This window comes from Trachypithecus francoisi, unplaced genomic scaffold, assembly GCF_009764315.1.
Source record: "Trachypithecus francoisi isolate TF-2019V2 unplaced genomic scaffold, Tfra_2.0 Lachesis_group12, whole genome shotgun sequence".
Lineage (NCBI taxonomy): Eukaryota > Metazoa > Chordata > Mammalia > Primates > Cercopithecidae > Trachypithecus > Trachypithecus francoisi.
The window spans coordinates 91,869,769-91,886,042 of NW_022681457.1; the positions used below are offsets into that span (position 1 = coordinate 91,869,769).

Here is a 16,274-nt window from a genome sequence, read left to right on the forward strand (position 1 = left end):
CGGCGCCGGGCGGGCCGGGCGGGGAGGCGCCTGACTCAGCGGGCGGGCCACGAGCTGCTCAGCAGGTCCAACCGGCCGGGAGGCGCACGAGCCGCGGGGGCGCTGCGGGGCCGGGCGGCCCGGGGGGTGACGGGAAGGGAGGCCGGCCCGACGCCGCCCAGCCCCGGGCTCCGGGCGGGAAGTGGGCGAGCGCGGCGGTGCAGGGCGCTCGGGCGACGGGCCAGCGGGATGGGAGCGGGGCCCCTCCGCGGCCCGCAGCCTCGGGAGCCACACTGAAGTCGGGGGCGGGACCAGCGCGGAGTCGACATGTGTCTGCGCCTCGGTGAGCGGCGGGGGGCGCGCGGGAGGCCCCGAACCACCCCAACCCTCCCACGGGAGCTGAGCACTGAGCCTGGAGCCCGAGCCCCCAGGGGGCCAGGGCGCCCGCTCTGCCTCTAACTTACTACGCGGCCGGGGGCGGGTCACTTTCCTCTCTGGGCCTCAGTTTCCCCAGCAGTGAAATGGAGGGAGGAGCGCTGCGGGTGTCTTCTCGATGTGGCTGTAGCTTCTCTTCCCCTCGCCCTTTCTTGCCTTTCCTGCGGAGGCGCACGACTGCCCTCGGGGACCCCCGGTGGGCGGCAGAGGAGATGCTGTAGAGAGCAGCCCCACACTTACCCAGAAGAGACCCCGGGGCCAGGCCTCAGCTTCCCTAGCCTTGCAAGGGGCTCCCTCTTACATACTCTCCACTCTCCTGAGGCCAGGAAGGAAAGCCGTGGGCAAAAAGGATCAGCAGCGAGGGAGCGGGACTAATGTGCCCCCTCCCTCCACTGCCTGGGCACGGTGATGCTGCTCGTGGGCAGCAGAGTCCTGGGGCATCCCTGCTGTCTAGCCGAGAGACCTTGTGAGCCTCAGTTTCCTTGTCTGTAAGAGGGGGACAGTAGTTCCCACCTCCTAGGACTACTATTAGGATGAGGGCAGCTTCTAAGAGTAAAGCGCTTAGCACTTTGCCGGCTGCGCTGCTTAGCGCTCCCACAGTGGTAAATGAGAAATGAAGACGGCTGGGCTTCATCTGGGAGGCAGCACTTTGGGAGGCCGAGGCAGGCGGATCGCTTGAGTCCAAGAGTTACAGACTAGCCTGGCCGACATGGTGAAATCCGTCTCTACAAAAAATTTAAAAAAAGAAGAAGAAGAAAAAAAAATTAGCCCGCCTTCTCAGGAGGCTGAGGTGGGAGGATCACCTGAGCCCGGGAGGCGGAGGTTTCAGTGAGCCGCGATCAGGCCAGTGCACTCCAGCCTGGGCTACACAATGAGACCCTGTCTCAATTAATTTAATTTAAAAAGTCAGCCCAGTGCAGTGGCTCAGGCTTGTAATCTCAGCACTTTGGAAGGCCGAGAGGGGCGGATCACGAGGTCAGAGATCGAGACCATCCTGGCTAACACGGTGAAACCCCGTCTCTACTAAAAATACAAAAACTTAGCCGGGTATGGTGGCAGGCACCTGTAGTCCCAGCTACTTGGGAGGTTGAGGCAGGAGAATGGGGTGAACCCGGGAGGGGGAGCTTGCAGTGAGCCGAGATCACGCCACTGGACTCCAGCCTGGGCGACTGAGCGAGACGCCGTCTCAAAAAAAAATAAAATAAAATAAAAAAAAAATAAATAAATAAATAAAAAGTCAAGGACTGCTCCAGACTCAGTCCAGTGCTCCAGGCACAGCCCCATGCTGGCACCGTGCCTCCTCTTTGACCAAAGTCTTGGTCCTGGGATGCCATTGTTATTGAGCCCAGCCCTGAGCTGGAAGGTAGACACTGAGCTCCCAGGTAGGTGGATGGATGGGGTGAGGTGGATCAGGCTCCTGCGCTGAAGCTGCCGTGCCCCTTCCTGCTTGGTTGGCATTCCATCTTCACAATGCTATTCCAGTCTCATGGTGCCTATCCAGCCCATCATCTGCCCTCTGCTTCTCCTAGACCTGGTTCAGCTCCAGAGGGTCCTGCAGGCTCCAGGGGTCTCAGAGACCGGCTGGACCAATGCCTCCCCATTTTATAGATGTGGAACTTGGGGCCCAGAGAGGGGAGGGACTGGTGCCTGGTCACACAGCAACTCTGTGACTGAACAGCCGCATCCCTTCCTGCTCCCTGAGGACTGTCTCTTGGCACAGCTTCAGACAGATATCCCAGAGAACGTCCAGTGTAGAGATTTCATTTTTTTTAGATGGTGTCTCTGGCTCTATAGCCCAGGCATGAGTGCAATGGCATGATTATAGCTCACTGTGGCCTCCACCTCCTGAGCTCCAAAGATCCTTCTGCCTCAGCCTCCTGAATAACTTGGACTAGAGGCATGCACCACCATGCCTGGCTAATTTTTTATCTTTATCCTTTTGGTAAAGATGGGATCTTGCTATGTTGATCAGACTGGTCTTGAACTCCTGGCTTCAAGTGATTCTCCCACCTTGCCCTCCTAAAGTGCTGGGATTAGAGGCATGACCACTCTGCCTAGCCTCTTTTTTTTTTTTCTAGCTGCAGAGCTCCCATATATTAAATATGACCAAACCGCTCTACCACAGATGGGGAGACGGAGGTCTAGGAAAGGACTCAGTCACATCCCATCAGAAGCAGCTAAAGAAGGAATGTTTAGTTCTGGGGCCTAACCACAGTCTTCAAGTCTCAGAACCGGCGCTAGTGAGGGGCTGGCAGGGCCAGGGGGCCGGTGTGGTGTGTCTCCTTGAGGGCACAGCTAGGACTTATGGGCAAATTTCAGAGAGCAGGTTGGGAGCCGGCATGTGCAGGTAGGGCTGGGCAGCCACTTGGTCACTGAGAGCATCTGAATGAGTCCCAATGTTCTTTTGATCCCAGCTTCTCCTACTCACTCCATCCTGCCCAGTTCCCCCTGCACTGAGAGCTTGCTTTTCCCAGTACCCTCAGGGTATGCCACAATTTCCCATCCACTTCCTCATGGACCCACTGAGAGGCAAGGTTCTTCTTCCCATTTTGCAGATGGGGACATGGAGACTCAGGGCCTTGAGTTCCCTGCCCCAAGTCACCTGGCTCTGGGCAGTTCAGTTCAGCAGCGGTGTCGGCATCTGCTGTGTACCAGGCCCTATCCACCAAACTGAGTACCAAGCAGGGCCCAATTCCTGCCCAATGAACTCTGGCTCCTTGTGACCTGGAGAGTGACTGTGGAGCTCACTGTGGTACCCCAGGGCCTGGCACAGAGCAGACACTCTGTGAACATGTGTAATGAACACATGAATCAGTGAATGGGGAGCTTAGTGGAAGGATCTCGAAGTCTAGAGCTAGAAAACTGAGCTAGTGCCCCCCATTCATGACCTTGAGCACTAACAAGCGCTACTGCTAAGAGTCACCTGTATGCTTGTCCAGCCTCAGAGTCCCAAGGATTCTCACAAAGGCATCCTGAACCCCTTTTATGGATGAGGAGACCAAGGCTCAGAGAAGACAAGTTACTGGCTCCAAGTCATCCAGAAATACATTTAGAACCCAGTGTCTATCATTAGGGCCAGGGCCTTGGCTTCCCCTTCTGCCCAGCAGGATAAGCCCCACGCACAGCCCTGACATAGCTGTCCCCTACAGGAGGCCTGAGTGTGGGCGACTTTCGGAAGGTGCTGATGAAGACAGGCCTGGTGCTGGTGGTGCTGGGCCACGTGAGCTTCATCACGGCCGCACTGCTCCATGGCACAGTGCTGCGCTACGTAGGCACCCCCCAAGATGCTGTGGCGCTGCAGTACTGCGTAGTCAACATCCTCTCTGTCACTTGTGCTATCGTGGTATGGCCAGGCTGGGAGGGTGGTTGGTGGAGGAGGCTGGAGGGGGCTTGAAGGGTCTTCAACAGGTCCCCACCCAGAGCCTGTGGTGGTAAGCAGAGAACCTCAAGGACTAACCCTTTGTCTGCCACTTACCAACTGCCCAAGTCACTCAACTTCTTCATCTATAAAATGGAGATGGTAACAGTGTTTACCTCCGAGGGTCCTGATGGGTACTGATGAGGTCATCCACAGAAAGTGCTTAGCACAGTGTCTGGCATGTTGTTAGCGCCCACTACTGTGAGCTAAGATGATTATTACATCGAGAAATATCCACAGCACCACTGGACAGAAGAAAGGAGCAGGGGTTGAGCTTGGGAGGGTGCTGGAGGGTTGCACAGAGTGCCAGCCTCTGACCTGGGTATTGATGGATGAGCAGGAGTTCACAGACAGGCTGCCATGACCAGAACCTATGTATGTGGCATGTTGAGGCTAGCAGAGGCGGGAAAGGAAGCTGAGATGGCATTCCGAGTACAGAGAACGGGAGACGGGAAGGTTGCAGGTGGAAATATGGCTAAGATCTGTTCTGGAGATTCTGAGAAAACCAATTTGGCAGGAGCTTAGCATTAGGCCTGGTCTGTAGCAACCGCTCAGTGAATGGTAGCCATGGTTGTGACTGGATATCAGTACCTGTTTGACTAGCACATGAATGGAGGGGTCAGGTAGTCTGGAGTTTGTAAAGCTCTTTCCTGCTGGTCAGCAGAAGTGGCCACAGCCTTGGGAGAAGATCCTCCCGCACATCAGTGTCTGAGTTCCATCCCTGCCTCCTCCTGGCTGAGAGACTTATTTCTCTCTCTAGGCCTGTTCCTCCCTTGCAAAATAAAGCTCAGACAGCCTGCTGGCCTCAAGGCTTGGGAGAATGGGGGTCATAGGTCCCAGCAAGAAGGAGAGGCTCTGTTGGTGGGACAGGGCTGGGCTGGGTGGATGTGTGCAGGGTCCTTGGAGTTCCTCTGACTAATAACTGTTGTGAGGAAGGCAGGGAAGGCAGTGGGCTCAGGGCGAGGAGGTCCACCAGGATGGGCTTTGAGCTGGACCACTTCAGCCTTCCCTTCATTTAGTTAATCCTCACTGCTCCCAGCAACTGGGGGCCATTATTATCCCCATTTCACAAAAGAGGAAACCAAGACTCAGGGATTCACCCAACTTCCTGCTGATACACAGAAGTCAACCTGGATTGGAACCTATTTGTGTCTGACACCAAAGCCAGTGTCCTTGCTGTCAGCTCATCCTGCAGAGCCGGGCTAAGCCCACAGAGATTGAGGCACTGTGTTGTGGCTCTCATGTAAACTAAAGACATGCTGGGCCTGGAACCCAGGACCCCGTATACCACCTGCCTCAGATGGATCCAGCCCAAGCCTGGTCCAGTGAGGAACATCAGGAGAAAGACTGGATGGGTGGACCCCAAAGAACTAGAGGGCAGCTGTTGGGCTGAACTGTGGGATAGCCCCACCCCTTGGCATCGAGGCTGTTTAGGGAAACGTGTGCAAACCTGAGCAGGGCTTGCAGGATCCGCAGGGACAGAGGAGCAGGAAGGGTGTTCCTGGTGAGAGGGTGTGTGGGCAGCGTCCTGAGCAGGCTGTGTATAGGCATCCACATCCAGAGCAGTGAGGGAGGACGGTACCCCAGGTGGGGCTGAGAAGCCAGCAGGATTGGGGCTGGGGTCTAGTCACTGAGAACCTGGAATCATTGAAAATACCCCCAGGGATTTAACATTCTACTCTATAACATGTCTTGGTTTGTTTCAATGTAACAATTTTGATTTTAGTTCCTTGCTAACTGGGTTAGTTTCTTCCACAATCTTTTCCATTCCAGAAAGGTGTGTCCCATGCATACCCTGGCATGCCCTGGTGGCCCCAGGATACATGAACCTGCTTGAGACACAGCCGTAGGCAGTGGGGACTCATGGAAGGTTGTAGAGAGGGAGTGACAGTTTTAGAAACATCATGTCAGGCTGGACTATGAGGAGGCAGATGGAGATGTGAAGCCCAGGCTAAGCAGTGGGTGAGAGGTAGGGGAGTCTGGAGGGCAATGGTTGGCGCCGGTGAGATAATTATCCCAGAGTGGCCCTGATCCCCTGCCCCTGCTCCTCCAGCCAAGGAGTCAAGGCTGACTTGGGCCTTCCCTACAGGTCATCACCTCAGGCATCACAGCCATCGTGTTGTCACGCTACCTCCCCAGCACCCCCCTGGTACGTGGTGCCTCCTGGGATGGGGCTTTGAGGGAAGGGTAGGGGCAGCAGCCACCCACCAAGGGCCTGGCCTCCTTGAAGGGGGTAAGGCTGACCCTCAGGGAGGTCAGAGCTGCCCATGGGGGCCCAGCACGACGCCTGTTGACCAGTGGCCTCCCCCGTCCAGCGCTGGACAGTGTTTAGCTCGAGCGTGGCCTGTGCTCTCCTCTCTCTGACCTGTGCCCTCGGCCTCTTGGCCTCCATCGCTGTGACCTTTGCCACCCAGGGCAAGGCACTGCTGGCTGCCTGCACTTTTGGGAGCTCTGAACTACTAGCCCTCGCACCTGACTGTCCCTTCGACCCCACACGCATTTATGTGAGTATCTAGGCCTGGGGTAGGGGCACCAGGCCCTTGCAGGGGTGGGAAAGGCTCTTGGAGTCCACCCTCCACCCCCAACTCCAGCCAGCCATCTCTGCCCCATGCCCCACAGAGCTCCAGCCTGTGCCTCTGGGGCATCGCCCTAGTGCTCTGCATGGTGGAGAATGTGTTTGCTGTGCGCTGCGCTCAGCTCACCCACCAGTTGCTGGAGCTGAGGCCCTGGTGGGGGAAAAGCAGCCACCACGTGGTAAGTTCCCTCCACAGCCCTGACTCCCCGAATTTCCTGGGATCCCCTGCCAGGGTACCCAAGCTGCTCTGCCCCACCCCTATGTAAGGGCCCCCACCTTCAGAAATGGGGCAAAAGTTTTCTCCCCAGGAGCAAAGGGGAAAGCTTGGAGGCTCGGAGAGGTGAGATCTCCCAGCAGTTACACAGCTGACACCTGGCTCTCCTAGGGCCCAGGATGAGTCTTGAGGGAGGGGCAGGGGTGTCTGGGCTCACACTGGGGGCGTTCCAAGGGTCTGGCCTGGCTCTTGCAGTGGAGTGGGTAGTGATGCCCCTTTGCCCCCAGAGATCCTTCCAGCGCTCCCCTCCTTCCATTTCCCGGATGTCCTGGAGGGGGAGACCCAGGCTGAGAAGCAGTGGGTCTGGCAGTCTCCTGTGTCTCTGCAGATGCGGGAGAACCCAGAGCTGGTGGAGGGCCGTGACCTGCTGAGCTGCACCAGCTCTGAGCCTCTGACCCTCTGAGAGATGATGTCCTGCCCAGGCCCCATGGCCACTAGCACCCTGCAAGCAACTCTGCTCTGTGACCAGGCCAGGATTCCTGGAGCTGGCCTGAGAGGGCTCAACGGACCCTCGGAGACCCAAGTGGAGCTTTCAACCCCTTCCCCCACCATCCAGCCCACTGCACTGAAATGAGACTTTATTCTGAAATTATTAAAAAGAACAGAGATGCTCCATTTGGCTGCATGCGGGGGGGGGGGGGCAAATGGGGGGACAGAGGGGAGGACAGGGGCTCAGCCGGGGGGCCGTGTCTCTTTCTCACGCAGGACGCTGTACATGGGGCTCTGGGTGCATCTGCCCATCTGTCTGTGGGCCTGTATGTGTGTGAGAGGCAAAACACAGAGAGCTCCGTGGGTCTGTGTGCATCCAAGTGCTAAAAGGCAGGCGGGCTTTCTGGGACCCACACCTGGCGGGCTAGTATCCTGGAAGGTTTCACTTGGTGGCTTGGCCTGGGGACCAGCAAGGGCTGGGGTGGGAAGGGTGGCTCAAAGAACCCTCTTTCTCCAACTCCACACCCCTAGAATCCTTCTCTCCCCTCCAGATAAAAAGGCTCCTCCCCTGGGCATGACTCCCCCCACCCCCCAAGCTGAGATCTGCAAGACAGGTAGACTGCCCCTTTGGGGGAGGCGTCTGGCCTCGGGGCTGGTGGGTGGGTAAGGGGACCTGACTGAGGGGCAGACCAACCCAGCCTGTGTCTCTATTGTTGCCTCTGGGATTGAGGGGTGCTAACCGCTTACTTGCTTTGGCCTGGGGGTGCCGCAGGGTTCCCTTTTCCGGAAGCCCCCCACAGAGCAGACCCAGGGAGAAGGGCTTCCCCAATCTGGCCCCCAGCCAGAATACACACAAGGGAGAGGAAGCTAAGAGCCGGGAGGGAGACGGTGAAGGCAGGGAGGAAGGGGGAACTGGCTCCTCTCAGAACTGGGAGGCGCTGCTGGGGTCGCACTGCAGCAGGCGCACGATGGACGGGTCGCTTTTGGCTCCGCGGATGAACTCCTCCAGGGACAGCTTGCCTGCAGGGCGAGGGGAGCGGTGATGGGGGAGGAGGCGGCAGCCAAGCGAGGGGAGGCGGAATGGAAAGGGAGGGAGGGAGGGAGAGGCGCCCGCCCCGTCCACCCCGTCCCGCCCCTGCCCCTCACCGTCGTTGTTTGTGTCCATTTGGCGGAAGATTTTCTCAGTCCTCTTTTCCGGGGTCGACTCGTCCTCTGGCATCTTCATCACGGACGAAACCATCTTGTAAATGGCCTGGGGGCGGGAGGGGAGGCGGGGAGTGAGAGGAGCCTGCCCGAGTTCCCACCGCAAGATTCAGAGGCGCCCCCGGGCTCGCTGACGTTTGCTGCCCCCGCCTGGGCAAGGTGGAGTGGGGAATTACAGAGGCGTGGGGAGCCGGGGGCTTCGGGAAGGCGTGTCTGGGAAGGCTTCCCAGAAGAGGGGGCTATCGGGCGGGCCCTGCCGCGCTCCCTTGGAGGGCTGGGTGGGAAAGGAGCAAAGACGCCGCTGGTGAAAGCTCCAAGCGGGCGCCGGGAATTTGGGGGCTCAGGGGGTCAGGAGAGATGTTGGAGGACACTGGGGCCCTACAGTGGAGGGCCTGGTGCGGCGGGCTTAGGAGCGAGTGCCCGGGACGCGAGTCGGCGGTAAGTACAGTGGCTGGCACCCGGGCCCAGGGCGGCCGGCGCTCGGTGGTCGAAAGGGGGCGCCGGGCCAAGGGGGCGTCACTGCGCTGCGGGGCCGTCTGCGGCCGACAGGGGGCGCGGCGCGGGCTGGAGGGCCAGAGGGGCGGGGAACAGTATGCAGATGAATGCAAATGTGCATCTGCAGCAGGCAGGGACCGCCAGGCTTGGCTGGGCTGGGCTGGGCAGAGGGCGGCAGCCGCCACGTGCAGTAGCTCCCGAGGTGAGGTAACAGAGAGTTCTCCCGCTAAATGTACAGAGCACGCACGTAGGGCTTGGCCTGTAGCCTGGGTCACAGTGCCCCGGAGCTCAAGGACCGAACCTGTCTCCTCAATCTTCCAGCTTTACCCGACCGACACTTCCTCCAAGAAGCCTCCCTTCTCCCATCCCATAAACTTCTGCTGTCTCAGATCCAGCTTCAGCCTCCACACTGGTCTCTTCCAGCCTCTGTCCCTCGGGTCTGTCCCCCATGCTGCCTCTGAAAGCTCTTTCCAAACACAGATCTCCACTGTTACAGTCCCCAGCCCGCACACCACCCTGTCACTCCCATTACACACAGGCCTCCCCTTAGGCTTGCCTTCCACCCAGCTCCTTCTGCTGCCTCCCACTCCTCCTTGGGACTCAGTTTACAAGCTATTTTCTTAGCGAGGTCTTCTCCAACCCAGGCTGGGTCAGGGTGCATATGGGCCCAGAGCCTGGTGTACTTTTCCTTTGCAAACATCTCTCCAGAAGAAATTATGTCTTTGCAGGGTTGTTCCTGCAAACGTGGACGTCTAGCTGATGTCTATATCCCCAGAACCTGGCACCAGGCAGGGACTTCCCTATTTAAAAGCCATTGGCACTTCCCACTGCCCTCTGTTCCAAGTTCAAGCCATTCGGCCTTTGGGATTTAAGATGCTTTACAATCTGTCCACTGCTGACCTTCCTCCATCAGGCCTCCCCTGGCTGGGTGATCCTGCCAACAGCCAAACACCCCTGACCCTTCAGATTCTCCAGCATTTACAGTCTTTGCCTGGAATAACAATACTAACTACCACTTATCAGAGACCTGCTCTGTGCCAGGCACTTTACACGCACTATTTTTAAACCTTGCGCAAGCCCTGAAAAACAGGTATCATGATCCCTGTTTTCCGGATAAGAAATTGAGGCTCAGGAATTTGATGGCGGAAATTGAGGAGGAAATTGATGGCGGAGACTCAATTTGTACCTGTTCCCTCTTAGCTGCTGGAGGGATGCTTGGGCAGTGTGGGGTGGTGACAATCAGCAGGGCCTTTAGCATTACACCCAGTCTGTAGTAACTGCTTAATGAATGGTAGCCACAGTTGTGACCGAATATCAGTACCTGTCTGACGAGCACGTGAATAGAGGGGTCTGGTAGTTTCAAGTTTCTAAAGTTAGATGGACCTGGAGTGGCGTCCTGGTTCCACTACTCACTAACTGTGTAGCCTTGGACACATACTTTTCTGTGAGCCTCAGTTTCCTCAGATTAAATGAGATTATGTGTGAGGAACTGTGACTGGCTAGAGTGGGTGGTCAGTAAACAGCATATATTACAGTCATTATTCATCCTCTACATCCTCAAGTCTTCCCTGCCACTCAGTCCCCTGGCTCCCAGATGACACCTTTAAACCCCTGTCACTGAACTTGTCAGTGTGACCTACACATCTGTCTCCCCCACCAGAGTGGGAGCCCCAAGAGGCGCAGTCTCTTCCTCTCCAGTGTGTCCACTAGCTAGCACAGGGCTGGGTCTTGAGAAGAACTGGGCCAGTGACCACTACCTCTGTGACAGCCTTCTCCTGGGCCTGCTAACTAATTGTCTGGAATTGCTGCTCACTCATGGTTTCATGGGAGCTGACTTGTCATTAATCAGGTACTAGGGCTTGCAGAGCTCTGTGTGCACCAACTATCTGGGGCCACTGGGCCGCCAGAAAAGAAGCCAAGGCCTGGATAGCAGAGGCCGCCAGAAAGGGGTCCTGAGGATGCCCAGGGAATGGGTCTAGCTTGACTGATGCCCTGGGCATGGTGGCTCCAGCAGGACTGGGGTTTACCAGTACATACCAGTGCAACACACTAAGTGGTAAAATGCAAATGTCCCTCCAGATTGGTCAGTACCCAGCTGCTGTCCATGTCCGGGTGATCCTCCACCATCCTGGCCACCTGACCCTACCCTCAGGACCCCCAGATCCCCCTACCATCAAGCAACTAAAGAGTTAAATGTCTGACCCACAGGAGTCCGTGGCAAACATTAAGGCTTTCCCCCCTCTAGCCATAGGTATGGGGAGGGCGTCATATCTCCACCTAGAGAGCAGCCCCAGACCTTAGCAAGAGGAGAAGCCAAAGTCAAGAGTCCAGCAGTGGCTGGGGCAGCAGTCTGTGGAGCTGAGGGTCCAGAAGGGAAAGGATTCAGAGATGCAGAAGGAAAGGGGGCTAGAGCTTGTGCAAAACTGCGTGACAGGATTAGTCAGGACACATTTCAAAGATGCTGAAAAGGCCCTTCTGGCTAGAGCAGAGGATGTACAGAGGAGAAAATAATAATAGACAATTGCTAATGTCTACCAAGTACCAATTATATGCCAAGCCCTCCGCTTGAGTCCTTATCTCACTCTATCCCTGCCATAGCCTTGTGAGGCAGGGGCTTAACACCCCCACTGTACAGGTGAAAAAACCCATAAAGGCTTAGGAAAAAGGCAGGCAAGGAAGTGGACGGGTAAAGTAGAACCAGAGCCCTGGCCATCTTCAAGCCTGGTCTGAGGTGATGGGTGCTCTGGGAGGTTTCTGAAATAAAGCTAACATGTAGCACACTTAAACTTGTACTAACAAAGGGCTTTTATATCTGGTCCTTAAATCTCCTTGTGAAGTCAGTATCACCATACAGATGAGCAGCCTAAGAGTGAAGGCCACGTCCAGAATTGGAGGCTAGACCTCCTGGCTATGAGTCCAGAGCCCTCTCAGTAGACAGCTCTGAGTAGTGGCCAGCCAGAGCTTGTCTTCACTTATTTGCTCGGTGACTTTGGGTATATCACTTCACCTCTCCGAGCCTCATGGGGTTGTTGTAAGCATGCACTGAGCTCATAAGCACCTCACTCAATGCTAAGCTCATAGTGGGCCCTCAATCAATTAGAAGATAGCTGGGTATCCAGATGGAATGTGGACAGTGGTGCCAGATGGCCCTCTCATACAGGCTGTGTGGCCTCAAGCAAGTGCCTTTATCTCTCTGAGCATCTGTTTCCTTTGGTGTAAATGAAGATCAATTAGACATGACTGTGCTCTGCAGAAATGTCAACTCATAAAAGATAAAGAAAGGATGAGGAGCTATTCCAGATTAAAGGGGGCTAAAGAGACATGAGAACTAGATGCAATGCATGACCCCAGGTCAGGGCCAAAAATGCTATAAAGAACATTATGGAGACAGTTGGCAAAATTGGAATATGGTTGGTAGATTAGATAATAGCATTGTTTCTATGTTAAATATCCTGGCTTTGGTAATCATATTATGGGTTATGTAAGAGAATGTCCTTGTTTTTAGGAAATATATCCTAATGTATCCGGGGTAAAGGGCCAATGTTCAGAACAACAAGAAAATGTTACACACTAGTGTGCACACATGCACACGCACACAGATAATGATGAAGCAACTGTGGCAAAATGTTAATTGGCGAATCTGGGTAGAGGGTATAGGGGAGTTTTCTCAACTTTTCTTTAAACGGGAAATATTTCCTAATAAACAATTTTTTAAATGGGATTGCAAGAATAGCCCCTGCCACCACTTGCCCACAAGGCCTGCTGAGAGGACCAAAAGGGGTGGTGGGTGCAAGCTGCCGGGCCCTGTGCCTGGCATTCTGAGGGGCCCAGGGGCCCACCTGCACGATCTCCAGCATCTCCTCCCGGCTGATGTAGCCATTGCCGTCCAGGTCATACATGCTGAAGGCCCACATGAGCTTCTGCTCCAGGCGACCGCGTGAGGTCACGCTCAGCGCAATGATGAACTCCCGAAAGTCTATGGTGCCATCGCTGTTGGTGTCAAAGGTGCGGAAGACGTGCTCGGCAAACTTGGAGGCGTCACCATAGGGAAAGAAGTTGGCGTAGATCTTCTTGAACTCGTCCACGTTGAGGATTCCTGTGGGGCAGTCCTTGAGGAAGCCCTTGTACCACTCCTGCAGCTCCAGCTCTGAGAACTCCGTGTTCTCCCGCAGGTCCTGCAACATCTCGGGCCGCAGCTTGCTATTCTGCTTGCCCATGGCCACGGAGCCAAGTCCCACCTGGGTCCCCAAGGGGGTCAAGGGCAGAGAGGAGTGATCAGGCCCTCCTGGATACTAGACACTGCTCCAGATGCCCCCCCCCCGCCAACAGCCATCCCCACCTCTCGTTTGACCCAGGGAAAGAGAGGAACTGGCCCAAGGTCACACAGCCTAGACCCAGGCATCCTGTATCTGTGCCATGCTCCACACCATCTCCCTGGATCATACACTTTCCTGGGAGAGGGAGGAAGGGAAGGGGGATTCACATTTACTGAGGCCCTTCTCGGTGCCAGCCACTAAGCCTTCACAAATGCACACCATTTCACCCTCACAACAGGTGGTATAGGGACTTTCCCCATTTTACAGATGAGAAGGCAGGCTTACAGATGTGAGGTGGCTGCTTCAGGTCACACAGCCATGGCATGATGAGGCTGACTCCTAGAGTTGCCCACAGAGGTGCAGAAAAACCTGATCCTCCTCCGTCCTACCCACTGCCTTCTCATTGCCTCATATGTGCCTGCTCAGCACAAAATATACCAACAGCCCAGACATTGCCCTGTTCTCCCTCTGACAGGTGTGCCCAACAAGAGGCAGCAGAGGGAGGTGTTACTGTGAGCTCCAGAGTCAGATCACCTAGGTTTGAATCCCAGCTCCTCCTCTTACCAGCTACGTGACCTTGGGCAAGTTCCTTAAATTCTCTCTGCCTCATCTTTAAAGTGGGGTAATAACAGTACTTACCTAAGAGGATAGTTGTGGGGATTAAATTAGTTAATAAGTGGGAAGCACTTAGAACCATGGCTGCACAGATAAGTGCTACATAAGTGTTAAATAAATAAAAATGACTTACATATACCCAGGTGCCACAAAACTCATGCAAAAACTGCAAACGAACATATACCGATAACGATATGCTTCATAGCTCACCAGATCCACACCCTGGATCCCATGCCACTCACATACCAGCCCACGCCCACCCATGGGTCAGCATGCCTCCACACATGACGACATTCCCTCTGCTCCGCAACTCACACGAATTGACACATGGCACCACGCACAACTCCCATACCCTGTGCATCAAGACACACCAGCCCACGACCGCACATGTCTCACACATGCCATCACACGCCAACTCGCATGCCGACACCTCTCACATGGCCAGCTGCACGTGGGACCTTCAGGCACCCTTGCCATTTTTCTTTGTTTTCCTTCAGTTTTCCCAGGGGTGCTGCCAGGTCCCAGGAGAGGAACTGCAAAGCTTCCCAGACCTGCTGGGGGCCCCTCTTCCAAGGAGACCCCCCCAAGCCCATCCAAGCCTCCCCAACACTTACCTTTCATCTAGTCCTGAAAGGCCCCCTGAGTGCAGGTTAGATTGTGGAGACTGAGTAGAAGGCAATGAAGAGGAAACAGCCATCCAGTTCTGCACAGGAATGTAGGGGTGTGTGCAGGTGACCCCCACCCACTTGGGGCAAGGAGGGGATTATTTGTGCATACATGTGCATGAAGCTCTGCACACATGTGAATGGGTGTGTTGTGAGTGCATGTGCTCATGCATAATGTGTGCCGCTGGTTTTTGTATTGCATTTGCCTGCCGTGTCTTTCCATCTATGTCCCTGCATGTGCCTCAGATGTGCATGTGATCAGGTGTGCACCCATCAGAGCGTGAGGGAATGAGCCCGTGTGGTCATTTGGAGGACCTGTGTGTGTCCTCGGCGGTGTGTCACATACATGTTTCTGTAAGTTGGTCCCCCTCCTTTCTAGACCAGCCTCTATGGCCCAGGCTAAGGACCCACCAGACAAGCGAGTGGGAAAGGGCTGAGGAAATGAGAAGGGCTGGGGCATGTCCCTCACTGCCCTCCTCAAGGTCCAAGGAACTGGGTCACCGGGGTGGGGGCAGAGAGATGCGCAGAGCAGGAGAGCTCCTCCAGTGCCCCCTCCACCCTGCCACTCTCGGAGTTGCCCCCCCCCCCACCGCCGGTTGGAAGAAGATTCAGCTGTCCACAAAGACCTCAAGTCTCCCATATGGGAAGAACCCCCTCAGCTCGACCTGAGAAGCCAGCCCTGGGGACCAGCTCCAAACCTCCCTCAGCTCTGGCCCCCAGCCCCCGCCTCCATCCGCTCAGCACTAGGACAGCGCCCGGCGCGTGGCCCCTCCTGGAGGGGGCGCTCCCGGGCGGTCGAACGCGGCTCCTCTGGACCGGCCACTCGGCGTTCAGGACCCTGGAGAGCACCACGCGCTCCCCGGTCCCCTGCGCCCCCCGCCACCCCGGGACAAGGATTCCCGGGAAGCCCGGGAGCGGCGGTGTTGGGAAGCCCTGGACGTGGGCCCCCGGCTCCGGGAACCCCCTGCCCTCATCCCCCGGCCCCGGGCTGGAGCTGCCCCCACTCACCCAGCGACGCGGAGACACCGACTGCGCAGGGAAGGCGGCGCTGCTGCGGCGCGCGCGGCAGGGGCGGCCGGAGGGGCGGGCGGGACTGCGAGGGAGACGCCCCGCAGCGCTCACCCGGAGCCCCTCCCCTGGGGGGTCCCCGCCAGCCCTGGGGGTGGGGGAGCGGCGCGCCAGGCTCCGCCCCCCCCTCCACGCCCGGGAGAGAGAATGGGACGCCCTTGGTTCCCCGGCCCCCCTCGAGGGAGCAGCCTGCCCGGGGAGGAGGACCACGGCGCCCCTCTCCTCGGCACCTCAGCTCTGGTGGCCGGAACGGAGGGACAGGGTAGTGCCAAGAGGCCTCTCTACTGAGCCAGGGGCGATCCCCGGCCACTCCGCCCCCGCTTCCTTCCCCATGCCCACCTGGGCTCTGAGCCGCACGTCGCTTCGAGGGCCGAATCGGCACCCTGGGCACCCTCCCTGCTCCTGCGCCTCAACTCTCAACTAACGGAGCTGGGAGCTCTTCGGGAAGGGTGGAGCGCCCATTCCTCCAGCTACTGAGGTCTTCGGGGTAGGGGGCCAGACACACCCCCAGACACGGGGTAGTGGGCCAGACACGCCCCCTTCCCCACCTCCACCTTGTACCACTCCAGACCTCACCCTGACCCCCTCTCAGAATTAATCCCACCTCCCAACTTTGGTGTCAGCTGCTCCTCCCACTCCCCCCTCCAATCAAGGAAACCCCCTCCCTTCCTCCCTCCCCAGCCTCTGACTGCAGGCCATGACAGGAGAGCAGAACGTCTTCTGCCTGGGGATCCTTGGCACCTGCCCACTGCCTGCCGAGCGCACAGCTCCTCTCCAGAGTCGATTACCCCCAGCCCAGCTC

At 56.9% G+C, this 16,274-nt stretch overlaps 2 protein-coding genes across 9 annotated transcripts; one reads left to right on the forward strand and one right to left on the reverse strand.

Annotated features, from left to right (window-relative positions):
- The first annotated feature begins 104 nt into the window (after positions 1 to 104).
- On the forward strand, positions 105 to 7,294 carry TMEM54 (transmembrane protein 54). Of its 3 annotated transcripts, none has more exons than XM_033227233.1 (6): positions 105 to 322; positions 3,564 to 3,757; positions 5,922 to 5,981; positions 6,148 to 6,336; positions 6,452 to 6,586; positions 7,010 to 7,294. In XM_033227233.1, exons 1-6 carry the CDS (start codon positions 307 to 309, stop codon positions 7,082 to 7,084), a joined length of 669 nt encoding a protein of 222 aa, XP_033083124.1. In that variant the 5' UTR covers positions 105 to 306; the 3' UTR covers positions 7,085 to 7,294. The 3 variants fall into 3 exon arrangements, with proteins under 3 accessions (XP_033083124.1, XP_033083126.1, XP_033083125.1); XM_033227235.1 differs by having other exon boundaries at positions 6,247 to 6,336; XM_033227234.1 differs by lacking the exon at positions 5,922 to 5,981.
- HPCA (hippocalcin) lies at positions 7,243 to 16,098 on the reverse strand. 6 transcript variants are annotated; one of them, XM_033227239.1, is made up of 6 exons: positions 15,812 to 16,098; positions 15,413 to 15,497; positions 14,354 to 14,442; positions 12,648 to 13,046; positions 8,257 to 8,362; positions 7,675 to 8,130 (listed from the first exon to the last, which is right to left on the reverse strand). In XM_033227239.1, exons 4-6 carry the CDS (start codon positions 13,023 to 13,025, stop codon positions 8,033 to 8,035), a joined length of 582 nt encoding a protein of 193 aa, XP_033083130.1. In that variant the 5' UTR covers positions 13,026 to 13,046; positions 14,354 to 14,442; positions 15,413 to 15,497; positions 15,812 to 16,098; the 3' UTR covers positions 7,675 to 8,032. The 6 variants fall into 6 exon arrangements, with proteins under 6 accessions (XP_033083128.1, XP_033083132.1, XP_033083127.1 ...); XM_033227237.1 differs by lacking the exon at positions 14,354 to 14,442 and having other exon boundaries at positions 7,243 to 8,130; XM_033227241.1 differs by lacking the exons at positions 14,354 to 14,442; positions 15,812 to 16,098 and having other exon boundaries at positions 7,243 to 8,130; positions 15,413 to 15,691.
- Between the last annotated feature and the right edge of the window lie 176 nt (positions 16,099 to 16,274).

What these genes read in the sequence shown, in the direction of transcription:
- HPCA (XM_033227236.1), bottom strand. Translation starts at nt 13,210, where the DNA reads ATGCCTGGGTCTAGGCTGTGTGACCTTGGGCCAGTTCCTCTCTTTCCC. An exon ending in TTCCCTGGGTCAAACGAGAG is followed by an intron (nt 13,047 to 13,147) that starts GTGGGGATGGCT and finishes TTGGGGACCCAG; the next exon opens with GTGGGACTTGGCTCCGTGGC. An exon ending in AATGGACACAAACAACGACG is followed by an intron (nt 8,131 to 8,256) that starts GTGAGGGGCAGG and finishes CTCGCCCTGCAG; the next exon opens with GCAAGCTGTCCCTGGAGGAG.
- TMEM54 (XM_033227233.1), top strand. An exon ending in CTGTCACTTGTGCTATCGTG is followed by an intron (nt 3,758 to 5,921) that starts GTATGGCCAGGC and finishes CCTTCCCTACAG; the next exon opens with GTCATCACCTCAGGCATCAC. An exon ending in GGAAAAGCAGCCACCACGTG is followed by an intron (nt 6,587 to 7,009) that starts GTAAGTTCCCTC and finishes GTGTCTCTGCAG; the next exon opens with ATGCGGGAGAACCCAGAGCT.